Source organism: Bombus bifarius, unplaced genomic scaffold (genome assembly GCF_011952205.1).
Source record: "Bombus bifarius isolate JDL3187 unplaced genomic scaffold, Bbif_JDL3187 scf7180000007979, whole genome shotgun sequence".
In the NCBI taxonomy this organism is placed as follows: Eukaryota; Metazoa; Arthropoda; class Insecta; order Hymenoptera; family Apidae; genus Bombus; species Bombus bifarius.
In genome coordinates, this window is record NW_022884364.1 from 655,479 (window position 1) to 678,200 (window position 22,722).

The following is a 22,722-nucleotide window of genomic DNA, read 5'->3' on the forward strand; positions in this document are numbered from 1 at the left end:
CTATAATGTTTAAATACTGATTATAATTTCTATAGTAAAATATAATATTTCACGTATCACAATCTCCAACTGAAATATGTAACCGTCTGATTGCTAGATAAACAACTGGCTATAATTTGCATATATATACAATTAGCGATCTGCTGATCCGATATATCAATCTTTTAGTCGTTTCGTTATAATAATATATTATTATTGGCTTCATATGATTATCGTCTATACTATATTAGCAAAATGGCAAACCTATATTTATTTAAATCATATCTATTATAAATCGGTATTTCTATAAAATATTTTACGTTACTTTTCTTTCAAAATAAATATAATTTATTACATGCTGGGTATGTAGTACAATAAAAATACTAAGTATGAAATAGAGCAATCCTTTGTATGTATATCAGGATTAGTTGAAGTACAATGTTTAACTCTCAGTGGAAAAAAGAATGTCGATACAATTATCGCCTTTAAAGGTAGTCTCCCTTCGGAATGAAGTTGGGTCATTAGTAAGAAAGGCAGAACTCTTACTCACATCGATGAACACGATAAACCACTTGTTTTACATGTAAACACGTTCTGCTCTGGTAATTGAACGGGTTCATTCTCAGGTTCTTCTACCTATTATCATCGAACTGACATTGAAATAGCGGTTTTTTTTTGCAAAAATTATTTTAGAAACGTTTTCATAAAAAAATTACTGAAACAAATAATTACGTACAGACAATGATTGCCGTGATAATAATAATAATTTATCGAACGTATCATTCTTTATTACACAATACGTTAGATTAAAGAAGATATTAGATTAAATATTTTAAAATGTATTATAGCTAATCTATTATTATATATGTATAATATAATATATTATAATATACATATATTATATGTATAGTAAAAGGCGCTTAAATCTTAATTTCTATGCAATTCGAAATATATTAGAGCGCATCACTAACTACAAGCCCTGCCTACCGAAATTTGCATATGTAGTGGTTTAACAGATCAACGTAATAGGCTGACGGGCGGCACTTCTGAACTTCGGGATCTTTGTCTTTCTTTTATATGTTCTCCTCGTCTTTTCATTTGGAACAGAACGCTCCTTTACCAGTCTTCTTGGTAACATGTTGAGTTTATCCCTTTATGAACTGGACCAGTCAAATCTTTTGGTCTCCACCATAAATATACAAAATGAATATCGCAGAAGGATATCGACCTTTTAAAAATTATATTGAAGCGCTCAATTGCGATATTATCCCAAATATTTGATAAAGCATAAAACAATCTATTTTTTATTATGATAAAATAAATGAAAGATAGGATAACAATTTTTTCGTAATTTCTTGATATTATATTTATATTTAATAATTGCCTTGGAAGAATAAAATTATTTCATATGATTATCCTGAACTCACGAGACTCTGAACTAATCAGAATCTTCCTGATAAATTCAACAAACCGAGTACATTATATCTCGTTAAGCAAGCCGTGTTCCTCGCCTGTTCGATTAATTCCTGTACGGATAAAGTCGTTTATTTGTCATAGTACCGGCTCTAATTCTTCTTCCTTTCTCTTAATTATACCGTTACGTGTAATCGCTCTCCTTAATTAGTAGCGTTTTTTTTTGTTCCGTTTCGGGCCAAGCCCTTCGTATCCTCGATAAATCTACCAACTTATCCCGTGAATCTTTCTTCACGGTCGGATAATAAATATTATGGCCGATTAATTACAAGATTTACTGTCGATGGTGTCATTGAAAAATTTCCATACATTCTATCCTTTCCTTTCGTATGGAGTGTTTTTTCTATATTAAATACAAGATACACGTGTGAATTTTTGTAACGTTTTATTTGCAGATACATGGAGTTTGATTAAAGATATTTTAATTACGCTATATTTTATATAGAATATTTTAAATTAATTTAATTACACTAATTTAATATAAAATAAAACAATCAATGTTTTCCAATCGTCGTGTAGGACTTACCTGATTTCATTCATTTCCAACTTCTCTAGATCTCATGAGATCTATCTACATTTCTATAGCCATTCAAAAGATTTCATACAATAGAATTATACTAACAAGGCATTTAGCAAAACTTCAACTGTATAAAAGAGTAATTTTTCAACTGAATAAACCGAGTGGGACGTCTGATATTACAAATTCTTCCAGTTGGTCGAATTTGTTCAGACATTGATAGGACAGTGGTAATTACACCTTAAGACCCCTCGTTAGAGTCGTGCAATTGCTCTAATAAATTTGCATATTTCTTGTCAAGAACACATGTGCCAACCAGAGCGTTAAATTATAGAGCAGTTCCTCTGATCCAAGTAATTGGGAGCTAGTGAAATTACTAAACTTTTTCTCTTTTTTTTTGCTGCATGTATATAATACTATTTAAGATTGTATGTAAATTAAATAAAAGCCTCGTAATAATGATCCACGTTGTTATGAAGATATTGTATTCTTACAATAATTAGAATTGTAATAAGTATATCTGGAATATCATACTGTGATAACAACTTCTTGTATTGTATAATATCTATATCGAATAGTTCTAACGATTTATATACATGAAATCATTCTTTTACAACATTTAGATAATAAATCAAAATTTGATGATGTTATTTAAAATGTATCGATGTATGAATGCTTTCTACATTTTCTACGCCCGTTACACCTTAGATGGCTGAAAAAGCTTCATATTCCAAACTACATATCAAGTAATACATAGTTCCCTCTGGGACATACGTAATCGTCGATTAAGCAAACGTTTATAATCAAAGATCTTTAGAAAGGAAAAGAAAAAGTTCGCTCAGTAAACTGTATGACCCGTAATTCATAGTTGCTCGTGAAACATTTATAATAAACGTTTTCCTCGCTCGCATATCGCACTGTAATAGCGATGAATTTACGACCGTATGTTACGTTTTTCAATGACGTTCACAATGCTGGCCTGTTATATGAGACCACGATCGAATCGCACAGTTAGTAAACTCAATAATTACCTATACCGTCTTGTATCGTCTGTTAAAGTTCTGATTACATGCCGGCTGGACGGTGTGAATAAAAGGCATCAACGAAATCAACACCTTCCCGATTATTATACGTACCTAATTTATATCTATTGCGATCCTTAGTCGAGATTTACACAACATAAAAAGTATAATCCTTAGAAATATAGATAAATGATTATTTTGAACCTATAATATTTAATTGTTAACTTCCTGTAACGTTCACATGATATTTAAATGCACATAAAACTTAATAATTAATAGTAATTAATATTGCAATTTTGTCGATTCACATTTATAAATGATAAGAATTACAATGATATTTTGCAGAATCGTAGGCTACAGTAAAATTACCATTTAATTATAACTATTTGTTCCATGTAAATTAGTTTCATGATAGATATTACAAACCATAAACTGTATGAAGCATTGCAATTAATTTTAAGAGATAACGAGTGTTAATGACAATGTCCAGGGACAGGATGCCTGACAGAATACATAATCAAGTAGTATCACGGCTAAAACGTAAACCATATGGCCATAATTGACCGATCATGAGATCACTTCGAGAAAAATAAAACATTGTAATTAATAATAAATGGCAAGAAAGACATATGTAATACATAGCCATATCTTCATTTATTCAAAGCTTCGAATTTGCATAAAAGTAGTAGGTCTGAAATTTTCTTCGATCGAACGAATAGTTCAACAGAAGCAATACTGCCAATTCCGTTTCCGACATTTCACACTAGCCGCAGGAGTACCAAAAGTATTGTCTTTCGGTATAATCATGGCCGGGATTAGAGCAGACACCGAGACATGCAATCCGCTCGTGTTTCCTGCAGCTACAGATCAAGGAGGAGGAAAAAAAGCATCCACAGTATTGTTACTACGTAGGGTCGATGAAACTGCTAGGTGGCATCTAATGAGAAGGAGCGGACAATGAGCCTTTCTAACTTAAGTGCCCTAGGGTGAATACCAGAAGGGTGCTCCTACCACCCTTCTTATTTCATTCATTTATTCTCACGCTTGCTTCACGAATCAGACGAGTTATCTGACGAGAGAGCTCCACTATGAATGGTTTCAATGTTTCCGCAATATTTCAAAACAGAAATCTAGTTAATCGAATAATCATATTTGAATTTCAAACATAAAATATGTTCAGAAGATTGTGCGAAGAATTTTGTTTCCACCATAAAATTTAAAGAAAAGGAAAGAAAGGTTCTAAATGATCATTATACCTATAATTAATTAATAATTAATATCTGATAATTTTAATGTAACATTTTTTAATATGTTATATCAAATATTATTTAACCATCTATATTATTGAGCGAACTACATAATAATAAACAAACTAATTTTAAACTTAAAACAAATTTTTATTTTTTTATATATGAACTAATCTCAACTATTTTTCATAAATATTCCCATATTGAAATATTTATTCAATGATCACATAGCAGTAAAATAATAAATAAGTACATACCAAGATATCATACCATTTTTTATAAAGAATATCAATTTCTTCTCTTATTGTTTCTAATCTAATTTATATCAGAATGATTAAAATCACTACATGACATCCATGTGACAGAAAAAGCTAAATAAAATTTAAATAAAATTTGATTCATCTAAGACATATTAGATATATCTAATAGAATTATCAAATGATTAATCAGTATCTTTTTATTAAATCATATAACTCTGTACAATTGTATAAATATTATTTTAAATTCTAGTGTAAGTTATAGAATTTAAATTGAATTAATATGAAAATGATATAATATTTCAATACAAATTTCTGTACATATTTGTTTAATAAAAATAACTCTGAATGATTATTAATATGAGAATAATTAGATTTTATGTATGATATATATTTTAAGTTATATATAAACTAAATTCTTTTAGCTAGTATTAGTGCAAAAACATTTTGTTTAATGTTTTTAAAATTATCATAAGAAATCATATTTCTTTTTTAATAATATTATAAATTCTTAACATCATTGTGTATTAGAATATCAAATTTAAGGAAGGAAATAACTTCAAAATGTTGAAATTTTTTAATTCTATTATAACTTAATCACATAAAAAAATGTACAATGAGTGTATTTTCTTATTGCATATGTTGAATTAGACGACTCTTCTAACTTCAAAGAAGCGTTTTAGATAGAAAATTTGTCCTATTGTCATACAAACCAAAACCATAGCTTCAAAAAATGCCCACATAACTACACGAGTATTTGTGCTTTCACTGATAGCTCTGTGATTGCGATCTCTAACCTAAAAGTAAAATATTAATTTTATTAAAAGCTTTAAAAAAACATAAGGAAATGAAGTACAAATTCTAAAGAGAAATTACCTGCATGTATTCTTGCTCATTTTTCACACCCCATAAACTTGTACTTAATTCTTTTATCATATCATCTATTTTGTTATGGTGTGAATCTGAATTTTTCCCATCTGAAGTGTTTTCTACAGGCTTTGGATTTTCACCAATATCCATGTTAAACATCACTACTTTTGGTGTCATACTACTTTTCTGATTGCCAAAACAATATGTATAAACACCAGCAAGATGTGCAGCAAATGTATATTTACCACTGCTTTCTTGATCACCTTGATAAATTATTTTTCCATCAGGACCAATTATTTTTACATCTATGTCTAGAAATCCACCTTCTGCTATTTCAAATGTAAGACCTATGAAAATAATATCATTTTTGTATGAATATAATAACATTATTTTAAAAGATATTATATGAAATAAATAAGGATATATCTAAGTTAACATATGGTATATACTAATATAAATACATTAGACAAGTACTATTACAGTTTATTATCTAAATTTTTAAATTATAAAATCCCAATAATTTTACCAAATTTGTTTATTTAATCTTTATTGAATTAAAATATTATCCAAATAAAAATTTAATAAATTTAAATTTGATTTATATTTCTTATTGTAATATATTATGCTAATTGAAATAAAATAGTAATTCTATTTGCATAAAAACAAGTTGTTTAGAACATTTTTAAAATAATGATATTTCTAACAGATTTGAGTAAATACTTGTATGTATGTCCTATCAAGTTGTAAGAATGTTTTAATTATCTAAATCAACAATTTTTAATAATGTAGAAAGATTTTTTTATACTATTTTACATGATTTATACCATATTAATTCCAAAAGCAATAACAGAACCTTTGTTTAATACGTGTATTTTTAATACTAAGAAATTTCTTCGATTAACATTCATCTCGAAACATAAGAGCAATTTTATATCAGTTTCATTTTGGAAGATTGAAAGTTAATATTTATCTATAATACATATATTAAAAATAAGTACAGAAGTGGAAACTAACCCATTTTCGTGCCTGTTTCCACATTGTCAAAGAAACATTCTTCGGCATGTGCGTCCACGGTAATAAAATAGCAGTTTACTCTGGAGCTCAAAAAAATTAGGAATAAACACGAAATGAGCCACCTCATTTTATCAAATTACAATTTGAATCAATTAAAATCGACATACGATTTGTCTTTTACCTGCCACTTCACAGTGGCATGTTGCTACCACAGCGCCACGTATGCATTCTGCCGTGAAATAAATAATATAGATAGATGTACGTCCTACAAGAATTATCAAACCCGTCAAAATGATAAATTCCAGATTTTTTTGTAATTATTAAACAAAGCTAGGTGTTTCCAACAAAAACCAAAATAAAATTACAATTATATATACATATTGATTTGCATCATATTAATATTTAATCAATATATTGAGATAGCCATTAAAGGCTAATTGTTCGTCTATTTTATTTTTATAATATAATACTAGAAAGTACCAATTACAATATGTTTAAATATTGAATAAAAATTATTTTACTTTTATTACGTAAATATATACTTAGAGATATACATTTATGAGATCGTAAGCCTATACAGCACTTCTGAGAATTGCGAGTAGAATTTCGAATAGATTTGGAAATTTGATAAAAGAACAGTTCATTATTACAACTACAATTTTACAGAATTAATTATTTTATTTTGTGCTGAAATCTAAGTCTTCTAAACATATTTTCTAAAGATTAGGTTTCTAATGATTTAATTAATTTTTTATTCTCTAATATATTCAATTCAAATTCAATTCAATTCAAAACGTCAATCAATTTAAAAGTATAATCTTTAAAATATGTATGTACTTGTATTTCTTTTACAAAACAATAACATCAAAATTTTAGCGCGCTTGTAGAAGTACGATGTTTATATAATTATACTATTCGAGTGAAACACTTTTTTTACTGATTAAAACAATTTTTAATTCATTATTTACCATCAATTTATTAAATTAACGTAATAGTGTATATATATATAATAATGAATGAAACACTATATTAAAAGTGACTTATTTAACTTCGGATGCATATAACAGAAACATTTTATATAATACAAAATATTACTGTATTTATTTATACATATTATGTGTATATTATTATCTAATCTAGTTTAGATTGTAGTATTATTTGATAATGTATTACTGTCACATGTAGTTCATTCATGGTTCATGATTTTATGTTATAAAAAAGCAACATAAAATACAAATTTTTTCTGAAACAATCAAAATTTATTGTTAAACATTGTTAAAAAATAAAAAGTAGGAAGTATGAGTGGTATGTGCTCCCGATACATAATAACGCGAAATATTTTTCACCATCATCGAAGACAAGATTTCGTTGTTACTTCATCTTTTGTACCATATTTATCTTCCAAACAAATACGTAGCAATTCTGATTCGTACGTATATATACATGGATATATATATACATATATATATATGGTATTGTCACAGTATCATTTATATAATTTAATTGTTATATATATATATATATATATATATATATATGTATATATAATGTTGTCACAGTATTATTTATATAATACAATTGTTAAAATATAGTACTTGTTTCATCATTACTAATTTTCAAGTGTAATACCAGTAAAACTAGCATATGTTTCCTATGAATCTATGGATGGGAATAAAAATGCTTCCAAGCGACCTATAATAATAATGCATGGTCTTTTTGGTTCAAAGACTAATTGGAACTTATTATCAAAAACAATTCATCGGGATACAGACCGTAAGGTAGATACCTGGATTTTGTGTAATGCAAGGAATACTTAAAATAAATTTATAGGTGATAACTGTAGATGCAAGAAATCATGGAGATTCCCCACATTCTTCAGACATGACATATAGTCATATGGCACAGGATATAGTTCAACTTATGAATGATTTAGGATTTCAAAAATCTATATTAATAGGACATAGCATGGGTGGTTCCACAATGATGTATGTAGCTTTAAATTACCCACAGCTAGTAGAGAAATTAATAATAGTTGATATGTCTCCGGTGAGGGTCAGTCCTCAGCTCATGGAAATGGAAAAAATATTCAAAGCCATGCGCACAGCAAATTTAGAAGGAATCCCAACATTGACAAAAGCACGTACTAGTATAAGAGATCAACTTGCAAATGCTATTAAATCATTACCTTTACGTCAGGTAATTAAATATTTATTATATTCCATATGAACAGTTAAAATAGCTGTCATTCATATAAACTAACATTTTCTTTATTTCAGTTTTTAGTAATGAATTTAGTAGAAGCAGATATTGGGAAATATAAATGGCGGGTCAATTTACCTGTATTAGAGCAAAACTTTGCATCACAAATAGCTGTATTTCCAGATGTAGGATCAAAAATATACAATGGACCGACATTGTTTATAGGTGGTTCTAACAGTGATTATATAAGAGTAGAAGATCATGATAAAATAAAAAAATTATTTCCATCCGCTGGATTTACTTATATAAATGGTGCAAATCATTGGGTTCATGCAGATAAACCAACAGAGTTTTTAAAAACAACAATTGATTTCGTTAATCAGACATAATTTATTATCATTTCATATGTAAAAAAAATACACAGTATATTTTGTAAATATATACATGTATTTGTGAAGTTTTTGACATTACATATAAATCAAGAGAAAAATAGTGAAGTAAAATATAATTTTATGCAGTATAAATAAATCATAAATGTTGTGCTTGTTAAGAACTTACAAAGCTCATCTCTTTAGCCTCTTGTTTGCTGCTTTCATAAAAAATACATTCAATGTCATTAGTTAAGATTTAGTAGTGATAAAACTGACAAACAGTTTTACACAAGGCCATATTTAAAATAATGACTATTTAAATATTAGGCATCATAATAGAATTTTTAATTATTATAAAATTAAAAAACATTTATTTAGCTATAAGTTCAATATAGAAAATTGTTCAATTAGATATGTATTCAATTAGAAGAGTGAAAAGTTGCATGTGAAGCAAATTCAACTTTTAAACATTAATCTAAAAATTTGTGAAATTTGCAATTATTTATAAAAAGAAATAAATTTGGAATTTTAAATTAGCTAAATATTTGCTACTATTATCACAATTATTTTTTGCAAAGTGCAAGTTTCCTACTGACTTTATCTACTAAAGTACATCATGTGTGTGTCCACCATTATATGCATAATCAGCTTTATTATGCATGACCAATTGATTGTCCACAAAATAAAACGAATCTGAACGTGTTTCAAATGGATTTGCAATCATTTCAGAAACTGTAAATTTTATATATTAGAAATTAATAAAATCACATTGAAAAATTATTTATTGCTTACCCAAGTCAGCAGGTAAAGTAGGAAACTCATAAATGTGTTCACAAGTATTCTTGCTATTTGGTATACAAAATCCAAATTGAAAGTCAAAGGTTTTCAACAATCTATCCCGAAAGAAATGACGTTCAATCATTCGGAAATTGTTCACTGGTTTAGAACCCACCAAAAACTCAATTGTAGCTCCGACAGTTTTTAGTTTAAGAAATTGAGGTGTAAATTGATACCGTACAAAACGGCCAGTATTAGCATCCTCACAACCAGATTCTTCATTTTCTGGTTCCAGATCTTGATTGGAATCACATTCTAAGATATAAATAATAAAATTTCATTTCTGTATAATATATCAAATATAAATACATTTGTGTCAAATTTTGTTGTAATTATCATTAATTATAATATCTACAATTGCTAACCAGTAGCTGGTGGTTTTGTTATCTCAAATAATATTGCTCCTGTCTCTAAGTCTCTGATTTGAAATCTTGTAAAATCTATGTCATAAATATTTGCCTCTGGAGAACATAAATACTCTGAAATTAATATAGATATGTAATATATATTTGATCTTCCTTATTTATTAATATATTGAAATACAAAAAATATCAGTATATACTATCTTACTGTCAGTAATTGTAGGTAATCGTAGCACCATTTCTGGGGTTATAGTTGTTTCCTGAATATTTCTATTATCTGTACTTTCCTGATCTGCTGATGGTGTAAACGGAGCAATAGCTTCATTTGACTTATTCTCGCTATCAACACTCATAATTTAAGCGTAATTGAACAATATAAAGACAATTATTTATATTCGAGATCACGTATGACAATTATAAAATATCACATATGATATTCATTGAATATCCTTAAATGAGGTTTCCCCTTGTCAAAAATATTTTACCTAATATTTTTCGTTGTAAAAATATTTATATACTCAATGTTACTTCCATTGCATGTATATTGTGGCATTTCTTTATATGTCAATAATTATTTACGTTTTATACAAAGTATTAATCGTGATATTATGGCTATCGAAGAAACTATCGACTTGATCACTTATTTAAGAAAGTAAAAAAAAATAACTAGAAATCTCGTGTTACTAGTACTTCGTGGATTTCCAGGGAAATTGAATTTTCAATTAAAAATTAAATTAAAGAATTATACATTTTATACATATATATTTATTTAGAGAATTAGAATATTAAACTACGCATACGTTGACAAACAGATATTTATGTTGTATGTTTTATGTGCGCAACAAAATAGAATTTTTTACAAATTATTTTAATTTACAATTTTAAAAATTGGTGAATAACACATTTTAGCCAATAGTTGCAATATCATGTAACTACGGTTTTATACACAGATTCGGCAATTCGTAGAATTTTTGCTAGCGGGGAATGTGATCATTTTGATCATGATTTTGATGTATTCTAATTCTCTTTTTAGTCGCATAGTGGCGCTGTCGCGAAATTCTGAAAAACACGCGCATGCATCTTTGTAACAGTAAGCGACGAAAGATGTTTTTAGGCCGCTATACTACCATCACTACTACGACTCTTATTGTGACCGTGGTCGGCACTCATTTTACCGCCGAAGCAATCATGCACCGATTAACGCATTACTTTTGACTACGTCATTGATAATGAATGCGTATATGTGAGCTTTTGCGAGTTTCGCGATAACGCCATCATGTTGCTAATAAGGAAATTAATGTTATATACGACATAAGATATCAAAATGTTAACATCTCACTCCGTAGGAATTGTCGAACCTACAATCATATGTATAAGGTCAATAAGATTCACGTTCTTACGAGATAGATGAAGATAAATAGAGTTCTCTGTCTTTGTCTAAGGCATTCACATCATGCCACGTATGTGCAGCCAAGCTTTTATGTTTTCTATGTTGATTTTTCACAACTGGACAGGACTCAATTTTCCCTAGGCTTCGGTATATGAATGGCGAGACTTATTTATATGATCGTGGTCACGACCAGTAGATTAGCTACTCATTTGTATCACGACTCAATTTTCGGATGATTTCCCCTAGAGAGTGTCGAGAACAGTTTATAGTCTATATGATTGTAGTCTGTCTCGCAGAGTGTAGTTTGAGAGCAGACCTTTCCATGCTCTCCATCTTGATGTTTTTCGACTCGAAAGCTGGACGGTTTTCCCTAACGAATGTCCAGACCTGTTTATATGATCATAGTGAATAGTGATTGAATAGTAGTTTAATATTTCACGACGTTAGATTCATGAAGCCTTCATATGTTTACAATAAACAGAAAATTTATATATGTATTATCGGAAGCATATTCAAGATATATAATAATATATAACATAACAAGTGTGTATCCTGAATATAACTACATATAATTTGTTGACAACAAAAGAAAGTTTTACAAGATAAGTGAAAGGTAAACTCAACTCGATTTTATTAATATTTATTGTCGATTATGTCAACTATTACAAAGAATGTTCGTACGGAAAATTTAAAGAGACGCTTAAAGGAATCGTTTTGTTTAATGGACACTGATACTGATGGTTATTTAGATTATCATGAAATGAAAGCTGCATTAAAAGCTTTGGGATTTGTAGTAAAAAAATCTTATATTTTATCTATTATACGAATGTATGACAAGCGTGGATATAATAAAATTTGTTTCGAAGATTTTAATTACATTGGTACGTTTAAACAAAAAATATCAAATTTAATCAAATAATCTGTTATTTATATTCTTAAGAAAGTTTGTAATAAATAATGCGTGTGTTTTCATAATCAGTACTATCTTAATTAAATTTTACACTTACATAGTATCAGAAAAGTTAAATAAGCGAAAACCTTTAGATGAAATTAAATATGTGTTCAAATTATTTACAAATGAGACTGCAAATGACAAGATAACAGTAGAAGATCTCCAAAAACTTAATAAAAAGCTTGATTGTAATCTGACTAATGAGGAAATGGAACTTATGATTAAAGAATTTGATTTGGATCAAGATGGTTCTAGTAAAACAAGAATTTGATTTTGAATTAATTAAATTATTGAGGAAATTTTAATTTTATTGTTTATTTCATTCATTTTATATTATAAATAATTTTGCAAATTATACCTATGATTTCAGTTGATCAAAGTGAATTCTTGGATATTATGGCAGATCTGACATTTTAAAGGACGTTTGTTTTCTTGTTGTGAATATAATTATTATTTCATAATATTGTTGTGAATATATTCATTAATATTGTCACAATGAATCTTGGAGTTAATTGGGAGGAAGAGCATAGACGGACATTATTAGAAGGAAATGCAATACTGGATCGCTCATCACAATCTATTGCTAGATCTCAAGCAGTTGCTGTTGAGAGTGAACAAATAGGAACAGAAGTAATTTCTGAACTGAATGAACAAAGGGAACGATTATTGAGAGCAGATAGAAGATTATCCCAAACAGATGAAGAATTAGATAAGACAAGAAGGATATTAAATGTTATGCGAAGAAGAATTTTAATGAATAAGTTTATATTAGTTTTAATTATATTACTGGAAATAGCTATACTTGGTGCTATTATATATAAGAAATTTATATAAGAAATATAGATTGTAAATATTATCAATGTTGTATATAAACATATATATATACATATAATTAATTTATATGTATATACGCACAAGCATTCAGTGCATTTTTATTCATGTCCTGTGTAATATATATTATGCAATATAATATATGTGCACATTTTATTTAATGTTACATTGTAATTAATACGTTCCAATGAATTATATGTAAAACAATAAATATGTTACAATTTGATGCAATTTTACAAATTGATATACCCTGAAAATCATTGGTATATGATATTGAATGAAAAATTATCAACTACACAATACTTGTTACTAATATGTATGCATATGTACACAGTTATTTTTAAGTCATCGACTGTACATACGTATTTTACAGTTATCGACTTAGCAGACTGAAAACTTAGTCAATGATTCGCCATAGCAAACTGCAGAGGGCGTAAAAAACACTCTGTTTTTTTCGAGATCGGTATTTCAGAACATGAGATACAAAGTCTCATATATAATGTCATGTCTATTCTATACTTAGTTAATGTTGGAAATTAGAACGACTAAGAATTGAGGAGTCAAGGAGAATCTTTAACATTTTATGAATTAGTAGATGATCGGGTCATGGCGTATGTTAATGTTGCTGAATGGAAAACTGAACAAGTGTGCGAATGGTTGAAAGGTGCGAAAAATTGAATTTCCTTTTGAATCAGTGTTATACATCGATATATTTTAAGGAACAAGTGTACTCTATTATGTGCAGAAACAATGTCGTGAAAATTTGCGTGTGAAAATTTTGCAGTATACGCCCGCACCTGTCTCTTCGCCCCTCTTTCCTTTTAATCAGTCCCTTTATTGCATGTATAAAACAGTATTTATTCAATTATTCATTACAATCACATAATTCGTAAATGATCATTATAAAACGAATCTTTAGTAATACTAAATCTTTCCTAAAAATATTTTAAAACTGCAATATTTTCATTTATTTTCCTAATCTGCACCGTTAATATTCGGAGGAGTTTATAAATGATTATTGTTCACGTAATTTCATTATTGTTTTTTTCATTGTTGTTACTTTTGAAAGAAACGAAATACTAAATGAGTAATTATTATAAAAGCAAAAATTATAATTATTTTTCTCTTATAACTTTGTTCAAATTCATGTACCAATCTTTCATTAAAATATTATGATTTCACTTTCACAATATCCTTTTTTTCTTAAAGTAATTGAATCCTTTAGAGAAAAAAATGCTTCTTGTTTTAGGTTTGGATAATTCTGTTCTTCCCTATGTGCATAGCTTTACTAATCATGGTGTTAATGGACAACAGTTATTAAGTTTGAGACCCGAAGACCTAGAACACCTTGGGGTATTGAAACTTGGTCATCAGGAAATTATTCTTGAAGCAGTAGAATATTTGAGAAATTTCCATTATGAACTTGATCGTGAAAATCTGCAACTATTGGCATTGCGACTGTCTTGTCAAGCGCATAGTTTACAAAATGAGTTGTCTCATCAGACAGATTCGAAGCCTGTTACAACCCAAACATTATCTGATGTAGCATCAGTTATAATGGCTGTAAAACCATTAGTAAGGTGGCTTGATCGACCTCCCTTTAGTGGACAATTAGAATATAATGACAAAAAAGTTGAATTAATGAAGTTAGCTTTGGAAATGGCCACATGTGCACAAAGAGATAGATTTGCAGAAAAACCAATAGAAGAAATTAGAACAATTTGTGGACAATTAGCAAAATTGGCAGATTATATAATACAAGATATTACTGATCCTATGATATTACAACCTGCTAGTTTAGATTTGGCAACATTAAAAAAGAAGCCAGGAGATGATTTAGTAAGTTCTGAAATAATATCAACTTTTTAAAATAGGGTAATATTCTTCTATTTTATTTTTATTTCTAAATAATTTTATGTAATGAATATAATATATATAAAATATTTAACATAAATCATAAAATAGTATACTTCATAATCATTAAAGTTATCTGCTACATCCTTTAATGATAAAACTATAACCATTGATTCAACACATCTGTAACTTCCTATTTAGATAGTCTTGTATTATAGAGTGAAACTGTTAGAGTAATATAATTATTTCCTAATAGGTATGAAGAATTAAAATTGGAAAATATTTTCTTTTGTAGGGATTTTATATTTTACCATCTTTTCATGGAGCTCATCAAATTGCGGAGATTAAATTTGGATCAGCTGCACATCAGTGTGGTAAAATGGAAGAAGGAGATGAGATTGTACAAGTAATTTTTCTTTTTTTTTAAATAATTAAAAAATTATATTTTTTATTCTTTTCTGTTTTTTTCTGTGTTTATTTGTTATGAATATATAATACAAATGTTTAATTTAATTTAAATATTTTCCAGGTAAATTATCAGACTGTAGTCGGTTGGGAACGAAAAAATCTTTTAGAATTATTTCGCGAAAGCCCAGCAGAAGTATTATTAACTTTGAAACGTAGACCAAGACATACAAAAATATATGGTCAAATTTACATAAAACCATATCGACTTCCAAGCAATAAAAAAACATCTTACACAACACGGTGGCAACACAATCTTCCTTCTCCAAGGCCAGAATTATTAACTATACCAGATTTTACAATGCCATTACCAAGGTATATATATATAGACATGTACCTCATTTATAAAATATATACAATTTCGTTTCTAATATAATATAAATTTGTAAATTTGTTTAGGCCAAAGAATCCCAGTCCAGAACCTGCAAGCATTCTAGATACTGTTAATATGTTAGACACAATGATTATAGATAGTAGCGATTCGGATAGTGAAACAGATCCACCTTTATCTATTCGATTATATTCTACAAAACCAAGAAATTCAGTTCAAAGACGAGCTACTATAACTGGTGCTAGTCCAACTACCAAGCATGGAATTGATATAGAACAATTTTGGAAAGAATTGAAACAGGAACATAGTACAACTTCTCAATTGCGGGACAAAGCAGCATCTTGCGCTCATGGTTTAGATAATGTACCATCAAATATACGACCACAAACATGTATATCTATAGAGCAAAATAAAAGAAAAAAAAGGAATGATGGACAAACTGACGATAAGAAAGTACAGTTTCAAGATAAATCTATGATGAAACATGATGTTCCTCAAATAGGTAATACAATCAGCGTAATAAACGAGAAAAAAGATGAATGTAAAACTACCCAAAATTGTGAGGAATTGTGCAGTAATATAAATACAATCAGCCAAATTTCTCAAACATCTGTTAATGTTACCAATAACAATAACTTGAGTGATACGAGTGTGCCTTTAGATGAATGCAACAATTTTATTAGGGATAAACATAGTAATAGTAAGAGTACGATAAGCAGTAAGGAACTTAGTATATGTAACAGTAAAGAGCGAGGAAGATTAGATAAAAGTTACAGTACACCAGCGTACGATTCAATGGACGCTGACAGTATAGAAGACAGAAGGCAAAAGTTGTTTCATGCGTTAGAACCGTCTGCAAATAATGTAAGCAATGTATCCAGTAAGACTGATGTTCAATTGACTTTTGCGAGTTCCGAAGATCAACAAAAATTAAGAGATATTGATGATCAAAAACAAAGTATTCAAATAAATTTTGATAATATTATTAAAAAAAATAATGATACTGATAAATATGTTACACAAGATAACAAAAAAAAACAATGTTCTGAATCTGAACATTTAGATTCGTTTAAAACTTCTATGTGTAAGGTAATTGATGCAAACCACAAAATCAGTATAGAAAATAACCAAAGCAATAATGAATGTATTAGTATTGATGTAAATAAATACGACAAAAAGAACATAACAAACAATTTAAGTGTAGAAACGGAAAATATATCAAAAATATGTAATACTCAAAATTTTACAAATAATTCAAGTTCCAATCATGAAACTAATGAAGATAAATTAGAATCAATAAATAGTTTTATGCAAAACAGTGGAGAAAATAATTCAAACCTAAATAAATTTGAGAAGATTCTTCAAACATTTAATGGACCAAACCACTGTGGTCTAACAGAACATAAAAAATTAACAGAAAAAAAAGCTAATGTATCAGTAAAAGAAAATATCCAAGCTCAAAGACAAGTATGGACAAATAGTGATGTGAATTTTACTGAAAGTAATGTACAGATATATAATAATATTACTAATAATATTACTCGAAACATTCCTCAAATTCAAATTTGTCGAAAGGTACAGAATGATAATACAAAAGCTGAAGATTTAATTATTCAAGGAAATGCAATGCAATCTTGCAAATGTGTAGAAGTAACAAAAACTGACTCTGATAAGAAGTTAGAAAATAAACCTCATCTAATACCTCCAGATCCGCCTCCACGTAAATATTATTCAAAGTTAACAATGGATTCATCTATAAGTAATACTTCAAAGATGTTTGATGACCAAGAAAAGTGTTGTATGCCAGAAAAAATTAATACTAGAAAAGATTTAAAGAGTTTGGAATATTATACGGAAAATCATATCAGAAGTACCTTGGATTATAAAGATAAGCAGGATTATTTTGACGTTTGTAATAGTTTTACAGAAAAATTAGAATTTATTGATGATATGAATACTCTAGATAACGAACTTAGACCTAGTTTAAACTTGGATTCTACATATTTAGAATACAATGATAAGCAAATAAAGGAAACTAAGTTTATCTGTGATAAGTATGAACCTATTGTTGAGAAGTCTGTATACACTAATTCAACAATGGAATACCATGATACTGAATCTTATTCTCAAAATACGGATTCTCCAGATGGTTTATGCTCTTCAAAGCAATTTCTAGATCATAAATCTAAAGTGTCTGAAAAGGAAAAAAGTTTTGAGAAAGGTGTAGTTAATAAAGCTATGATGGTGGCTAGAAGTATTGGATTGCATGGAAGTTTAAGCAAATCTTCCAGCAATAGTCCCAGAACTAATAGAAAACGAAGTATATTATTTGCAAGTAAGTAATTGTCACACATTGTATATATTTAATAGATATTAATATATATTAATCTTTAAATACTTATACTTATTGATTTTTACATTACCTTTAACTAGGAAAGCGGAATATCTCTGTTAAAGATATAGGCACAGGTGATTTAGAAGGATGGTTAACATACCGCACGAGAGGTGCAGGTGGTGCTTGGGCCAAAGCTTGGTTTGTTTTAAAGTGCTCTTCTCTGTACAGGTTCGTTAACCAAATTTTTATATCTACATATTTATCTTACAAATATTTATTTTATTATATTTTTAAATATAGGTTTAAAACTCAAAATAGTATAAAAGCTGACTGTCTCATAGCTTTAACAGGATTTACCGTATCACGAGCTGCCGAAGTAAAATCAAGAAAGTATGCATTCAAGGTTTATCACACAGGAACGGTATTTTATTTTGCTGCAGACACTGAAGATTTTCTTGCCTTATGGGTAGATGCAATTAACAAAGCAACCTTAGGTGCGGATGGCCACAGTAGGAATAGTGCGCTTTTCAGCGAAACTGACGAGAGCGATAGCGAACAAAAAAGTAAAACTAAAAATGTTCATACTTCGGAACATAAACCGAACTTTGAAAAATCGTTCGGATCATTAAAAAAAGTTGTTCGTAAAGATTCTCCCTCGTATAAGGATCATGAAATTAGTGGTGCTAGTTTAGATAGAAAATATCTAAAATTCCTTGGTGCAAGAAACAATGTACCTGTTCCAACTGCACAGTTTAGAAGTTACAGAAGAGTTCTTCCTACATCTACGCCTAATAAGTAAGAGTTAGTATGGAATACCTCGTTTAAAACAAAAATAAAATATGAATATTTTTCAGGAAACAAGATTCTGTTCCAAATTCGCCAGATTTGCAAATGACGATTGCAGGAAGTACATTTTATGGATTATGTGCATCTCATAGTGCTACTGATATGTCAACTAGCACTCAAGATATGGGTGATTACAGGCGTACCACAGACAGGTAACATTTTATGTTGCATGCTACAGAACTAATATATCAATTTTGTTATATTATTTAATCTTTTATAATTCTACTAAACTTAAATTATTATGGTTTTATTTTTTTTTATTGTACACGCGAAAATAAATTTTTAACTAAAGAATAATAGCAATTAAAAATATTGTTATATTTTGCATTTCATAATAAAATAATTAACTAAAAATATTGACTGCATTTATTTTATATGTATGTATATATTTTGTGCATGTTTTTCCTTATTGTAACTGTTTTCCTATACACTATCCTTAATGAAGTAGAACACATTTTATTTGCTTTTACACATACATATCTCTTGTTATCCTATTGAATATTGTAAAGTAATTAGTGAAATAGTATTTAATATTTAGGTGTCTCAGTAACAGAAATAGAAGAGCAGAAGATTTACAAGGTTTTATTACGTTAGAAGAATTCATGTTGTTGCAACAAGAAGATCAAAGACAAATGACGAAAACTAGGCCTGTATCACCACGGATGACTCCTTTAACTAGCGATCACGTTCATGTCCAACATAGGAACTTTCATGATAATGAGACTGTTAATGAACAATCCAGATTTGTCAGTGATGGAACTTTCAATAATGATGTTTATATTCGAAATAAAAATAGTGATGAAGTAATCAATAACGCTGCTTCTGCATATGGTTATTCTCGGAATATGGATACCATTCACGCAGTGCGACAATATAGCGAAGATTTTGATTCAGAAAGAAATGAATATAGAGGAGAATCATCAAAACATTCGGTTCATAAAAAATCGAACGAATTTTATTACGCTAATAAAAAAAAATTATCAGATGGCTCAAATATTCAACAGTTGAAGCCATGCAATTCATTTCACTGTAAAACTATCACAAATGACCAAAAACCTTCTTTGTGTCATAATAAATCAGATATTGTTGATGGGTCTGGGAGGCAAGTGAGCTTGAATTGTGAATATAGTACTAATATTTATACAAATCAAGCACAATCTTCAAGTAATCATGACATTTCTAGATCATATGATTATTATTTGCCTAAAAATGTCAATAATTTATCAGAGGACATGAAACTGACACCAAGACGACTTACTCGAAATGATGGTAACTTTCATTATTTATATAATAACTTTTTAATATATCAAGATTAATACGATTTCTTTTTCATTTAGGTTCTTCAGGATCTACCAACGACCTTACGTTTCATACTTTCTATGAAACTTTACAACGTGCAAAGAAAGATGCATCCATTAGTCGCAAAGGAAGTTTCAATCTAACAAATCGTCGTGATCATGTTTCTTCAGACAAGCATTGGTTGGACTCTTTGCGACGAGGTGATAAAAAAGATATCAATTGTGATAAAACTCGTTTGAAAAACGTAGCACAGTACCACCCACCACCTATACCAACTTCTCCATTCGAACAAGAAGGTATGACTGCTGCATTTGAGATGCATTTAGATAAAGGTGAACAAGTTCAAAAGACAAATCGATTGAAAAATTTGTTTGGCAATAAATGTCAGCAGAAACCTTCTACACTTGATTTACCTAAAGAAACACAAAAAACTTTATTGGGTAAATAATATACTTTAAATTTCAGTTATATTTTATAATAATCTTTGACTATAATTTATATATAAATTATAGGATCACCGAGATTACACAGAGCGTTATTTAAAGAAAAATGTTACAATCAGTCACGATTACCAAGTCGATCGAGCAGTCAGAGTCCTGGCGATAGTGGAATCAGTCAATCTCATAGTTCCTTCAGTGGAAATAGTCCTCAAACTCTCAGTCAGAGTTTTAGTTCGGTCAGTTCTGTTAGTGATTGGAGTCCAGATACACCATCGCCGTGTACTCCAAATTTAATATCGAAGGTATATATTTCAATAAATAGTAATTATAAATATTGTGTCAAATATTAACATAATAACAAGTATTTATTTTTAGGGTATTGCAAGTCAGCCCTCCTATCAGAAAGGTCATGCAAGCATAGGTAGAAACTCATTGACACCACCGACTTTGCCTTACATACCACCACCTACATCACCACCACCTGATTATCCTGGTCTTGAATATCCGCCAGTATTTGAACCTGGTACTTATTCTCTCTTGGATGCTTCATTACTACGTAATCGTAATAAAAGCAATCGAGATACTCATTAACCAATGACTCAACTTAGTTCGTTAATCTACACAATAATAACCAAAGATAATGTGTTTCCTTAATCATTTATCTATATATAATCAGGTATTTTATATAAGGAATTCAAAAACAAAATAATATTTTTTCATAAAGTATTAAAATTTAACCGTCCATTTTATAAGAATCTGAAGGTTATTGAATCATTTTTTTATACAAATTGAAATTATAATCTATCCACTCAATGGTAAGAGCAAAATAATAGTTGAGTGGACGACTGAAATTTAATACGATATACCATTACTTTAATAATATAAAGATTACTTGAATTAGACTACGCGCACAGTAGCGACAATTTGTCGCGCGATAGTTTTGTCACTCTCGCTCGCATCAATCTAAAGTTCAATTTCATCTTTTAATAAAAAAAAGTGTCCTGAATTGCGTTGTCAAATGCGCCCAAATCGCATTCTTTTCGTAAATGACAAAACTGTTGTGCAACAAATTAACGTTAGTGTGCGCATAAATTATTATTTGTAATAATTATTAATATAAGTTGCTAAATTGGAACTTACTACATCTTTTAAAATATTTTAATTACACTAAATGTTTATTGTATATTCATTATGAAACCCTATAATAATTACTAAGTAGGTAGATTTACATATAAATGTTATATATGTAATGTAACTTTTATACATAATACAGATAAAATGATATGTTAATGGATGAAGAAAATTAATGAAAAATTTGATGACAAACATTAATTGCTTGCAATAGCAAACAAAGAGATCAATTTTTTCATTTCTAAATGAATAATCATTTTATTATTATATTCATACATATATATGCAAAACTTTTTATTATAAATAACTTTAAATATGCGAAACAGAAGTGCTCTTGAATGAACATTATTAAAACACACAAATAATATAAATTACATTTCGGTAAAATATAGCAAAATTCTGTTATACTTTTTTAAACATATTTTATAAATAGCTTTAAATATACATTAATCGTCGTATATACATATATAGTATACATATATTCATACATTTATATATAATGTGATGATGTGTAAAGTGCCTACATATCTCTTTTATATAATTTTTGTATATATGATTAAAATCATACTTTTTTAGCTATTAATGTAATTTGAGCTGCATGACTTTGTTATATTTTATGCTCAAAAAATTTTGAAGAAGTATTATATAATTAAAACTATTCAAGTTTTAAATTATGTATTTTGTGTATTTTTTACAATAG

The 22,722-nt window shown here is 28.5% G+C and overlaps 6 protein-coding genes across 17 annotated transcripts; 4 read left to right on the forward strand and 2 right to left on the reverse strand.

Moving 5' to 3' along the window:
* Nucleotides 1-5,057: 5,057 nt before the first annotated feature.
* Nucleotides 5,058-6,622, reverse strand: LOC117204672 (transmembrane emp24 domain-containing protein 2-like). Of its 2 annotated transcripts, XM_033442287.1 has the most exons (4): nucleotides 6,561-6,579; nucleotides 6,380-6,459; nucleotides 5,372-5,712; nucleotides 5,058-5,292 (listed from the first exon to the last, which is right to left on the reverse strand). In XM_033442287.1, exons 2-4 carry the CDS (start codon nucleotides 6,381-6,383, stop codon nucleotides 5,143-5,145), a joined length of 495 nt encoding a protein of 164 aa, XP_033298178.1. In that variant the 5' UTR covers nucleotides 6,384-6,459; nucleotides 6,561-6,579; the 3' UTR covers nucleotides 5,058-5,142. The 2 variants fall into 2 exon arrangements, with proteins under 2 accessions (XP_033298178.1, XP_033298177.1); XM_033442286.1 differs by having other exon boundaries at nucleotides 6,380-6,622.
* A 629-nt stretch (nucleotides 6,623-7,251) lies between these two features.
* On the forward strand, nucleotides 7,252-9,035 carry LOC117204643 (protein ABHD11). Of its 11 annotated transcripts, none has more exons than XM_033442217.1 (4): nucleotides 7,252-7,268; nucleotides 8,001-8,152; nucleotides 8,210-8,575; nucleotides 8,656-9,035. In XM_033442217.1, exons 2-4 carry the CDS (start codon nucleotides 8,087-8,089, stop codon nucleotides 8,965-8,967), a joined length of 744 nt encoding a protein of 247 aa, XP_033298108.1. In that variant the 5' UTR covers nucleotides 7,252-7,268; nucleotides 8,001-8,086; the 3' UTR covers nucleotides 8,968-9,035. The 11 variants fall into 11 exon arrangements, with proteins under 11 accessions (XP_033298108.1, XP_033298113.1, XP_033298105.1 ...); XM_033442222.1 differs by having other exon boundaries at nucleotides 8,012-8,152; XM_033442214.1 differs by lacking the exon at nucleotides 7,252-7,268 and adding an exon at nucleotides 7,496-7,808.
* Nucleotides 9,036-9,052: 17 nt separating this feature from the next.
* LOC117204644 (protein unc-119 homolog B) lies at nucleotides 9,053-11,136 on the reverse strand. The gene is made up of 4 exons (XM_033442223.1): nucleotides 10,357-11,136; nucleotides 10,152-10,265; nucleotides 9,742-10,041; nucleotides 9,053-9,681 (listed from the first exon to the last, which is right to left on the reverse strand). Exons 1-4 carry the CDS (start codon nucleotides 10,499-10,501, stop codon nucleotides 9,554-9,556), a joined length of 687 nt encoding a protein of 228 aa, XP_033298114.1. The 5' UTR covers nucleotides 10,502-11,136; the 3' UTR covers nucleotides 9,053-9,553.
* A 733-nt stretch (nucleotides 11,137-11,869) lies between these two features.
* LOC117204645 (vesicle transport through interaction with t-SNAREs homolog 1B-like) lies at nucleotides 11,870-13,339 on the forward strand. The gene is made up of 2 exons (XM_033442224.1): nucleotides 11,870-12,151; nucleotides 12,861-13,339. The coding sequence occupies exon 2, from the start codon at nucleotides 12,986-12,988 to the stop codon at nucleotides 13,322-13,324; it is 339 nt and encodes a 112-aa protein (XP_033298115.1). The 5' UTR covers nucleotides 11,870-12,151; nucleotides 12,861-12,985; the 3' UTR covers nucleotides 13,325-13,339.
* Nucleotides 12,162-12,841, forward strand: LOC117204646 (cell division control protein 31-like). Its single transcript, XM_033442225.1, has 2 exons — nucleotides 12,162-12,419; nucleotides 12,550-12,841. The coding sequence occupies exons 1-2, from the start codon at nucleotides 12,191-12,193 to the stop codon at nucleotides 12,759-12,761; spliced, it is 441 nt and encodes a 146-aa protein (XP_033298116.1). The 5' UTR covers nucleotides 12,162-12,190; the 3' UTR covers nucleotides 12,762-12,841.
* A 588-nt stretch (nucleotides 13,340-13,927) lies between the features above and the next one.
* Nucleotides 13,928-22,063, forward strand: LOC117204603. The gene is made up of 12 exons (XM_033442138.1): nucleotides 13,928-13,985; nucleotides 14,571-15,160; nucleotides 15,471-15,581; nucleotides 15,705-15,955; nucleotides 16,040-18,306; nucleotides 18,405-18,534; nucleotides 18,607-19,101; nucleotides 19,161-19,304; nucleotides 19,691-20,421; nucleotides 20,490-20,891; nucleotides 20,964-21,193; nucleotides 21,267-22,063. Exons 1-12 carry the CDS (start codon nucleotides 13,928-13,930, stop codon nucleotides 21,480-21,482), a joined length of 5,625 nt encoding a protein of 1,874 aa, XP_033298029.1. The 3' UTR covers nucleotides 21,483-22,063.
* Nucleotides 22,064-22,722: the final 659 nt, after the last annotated feature.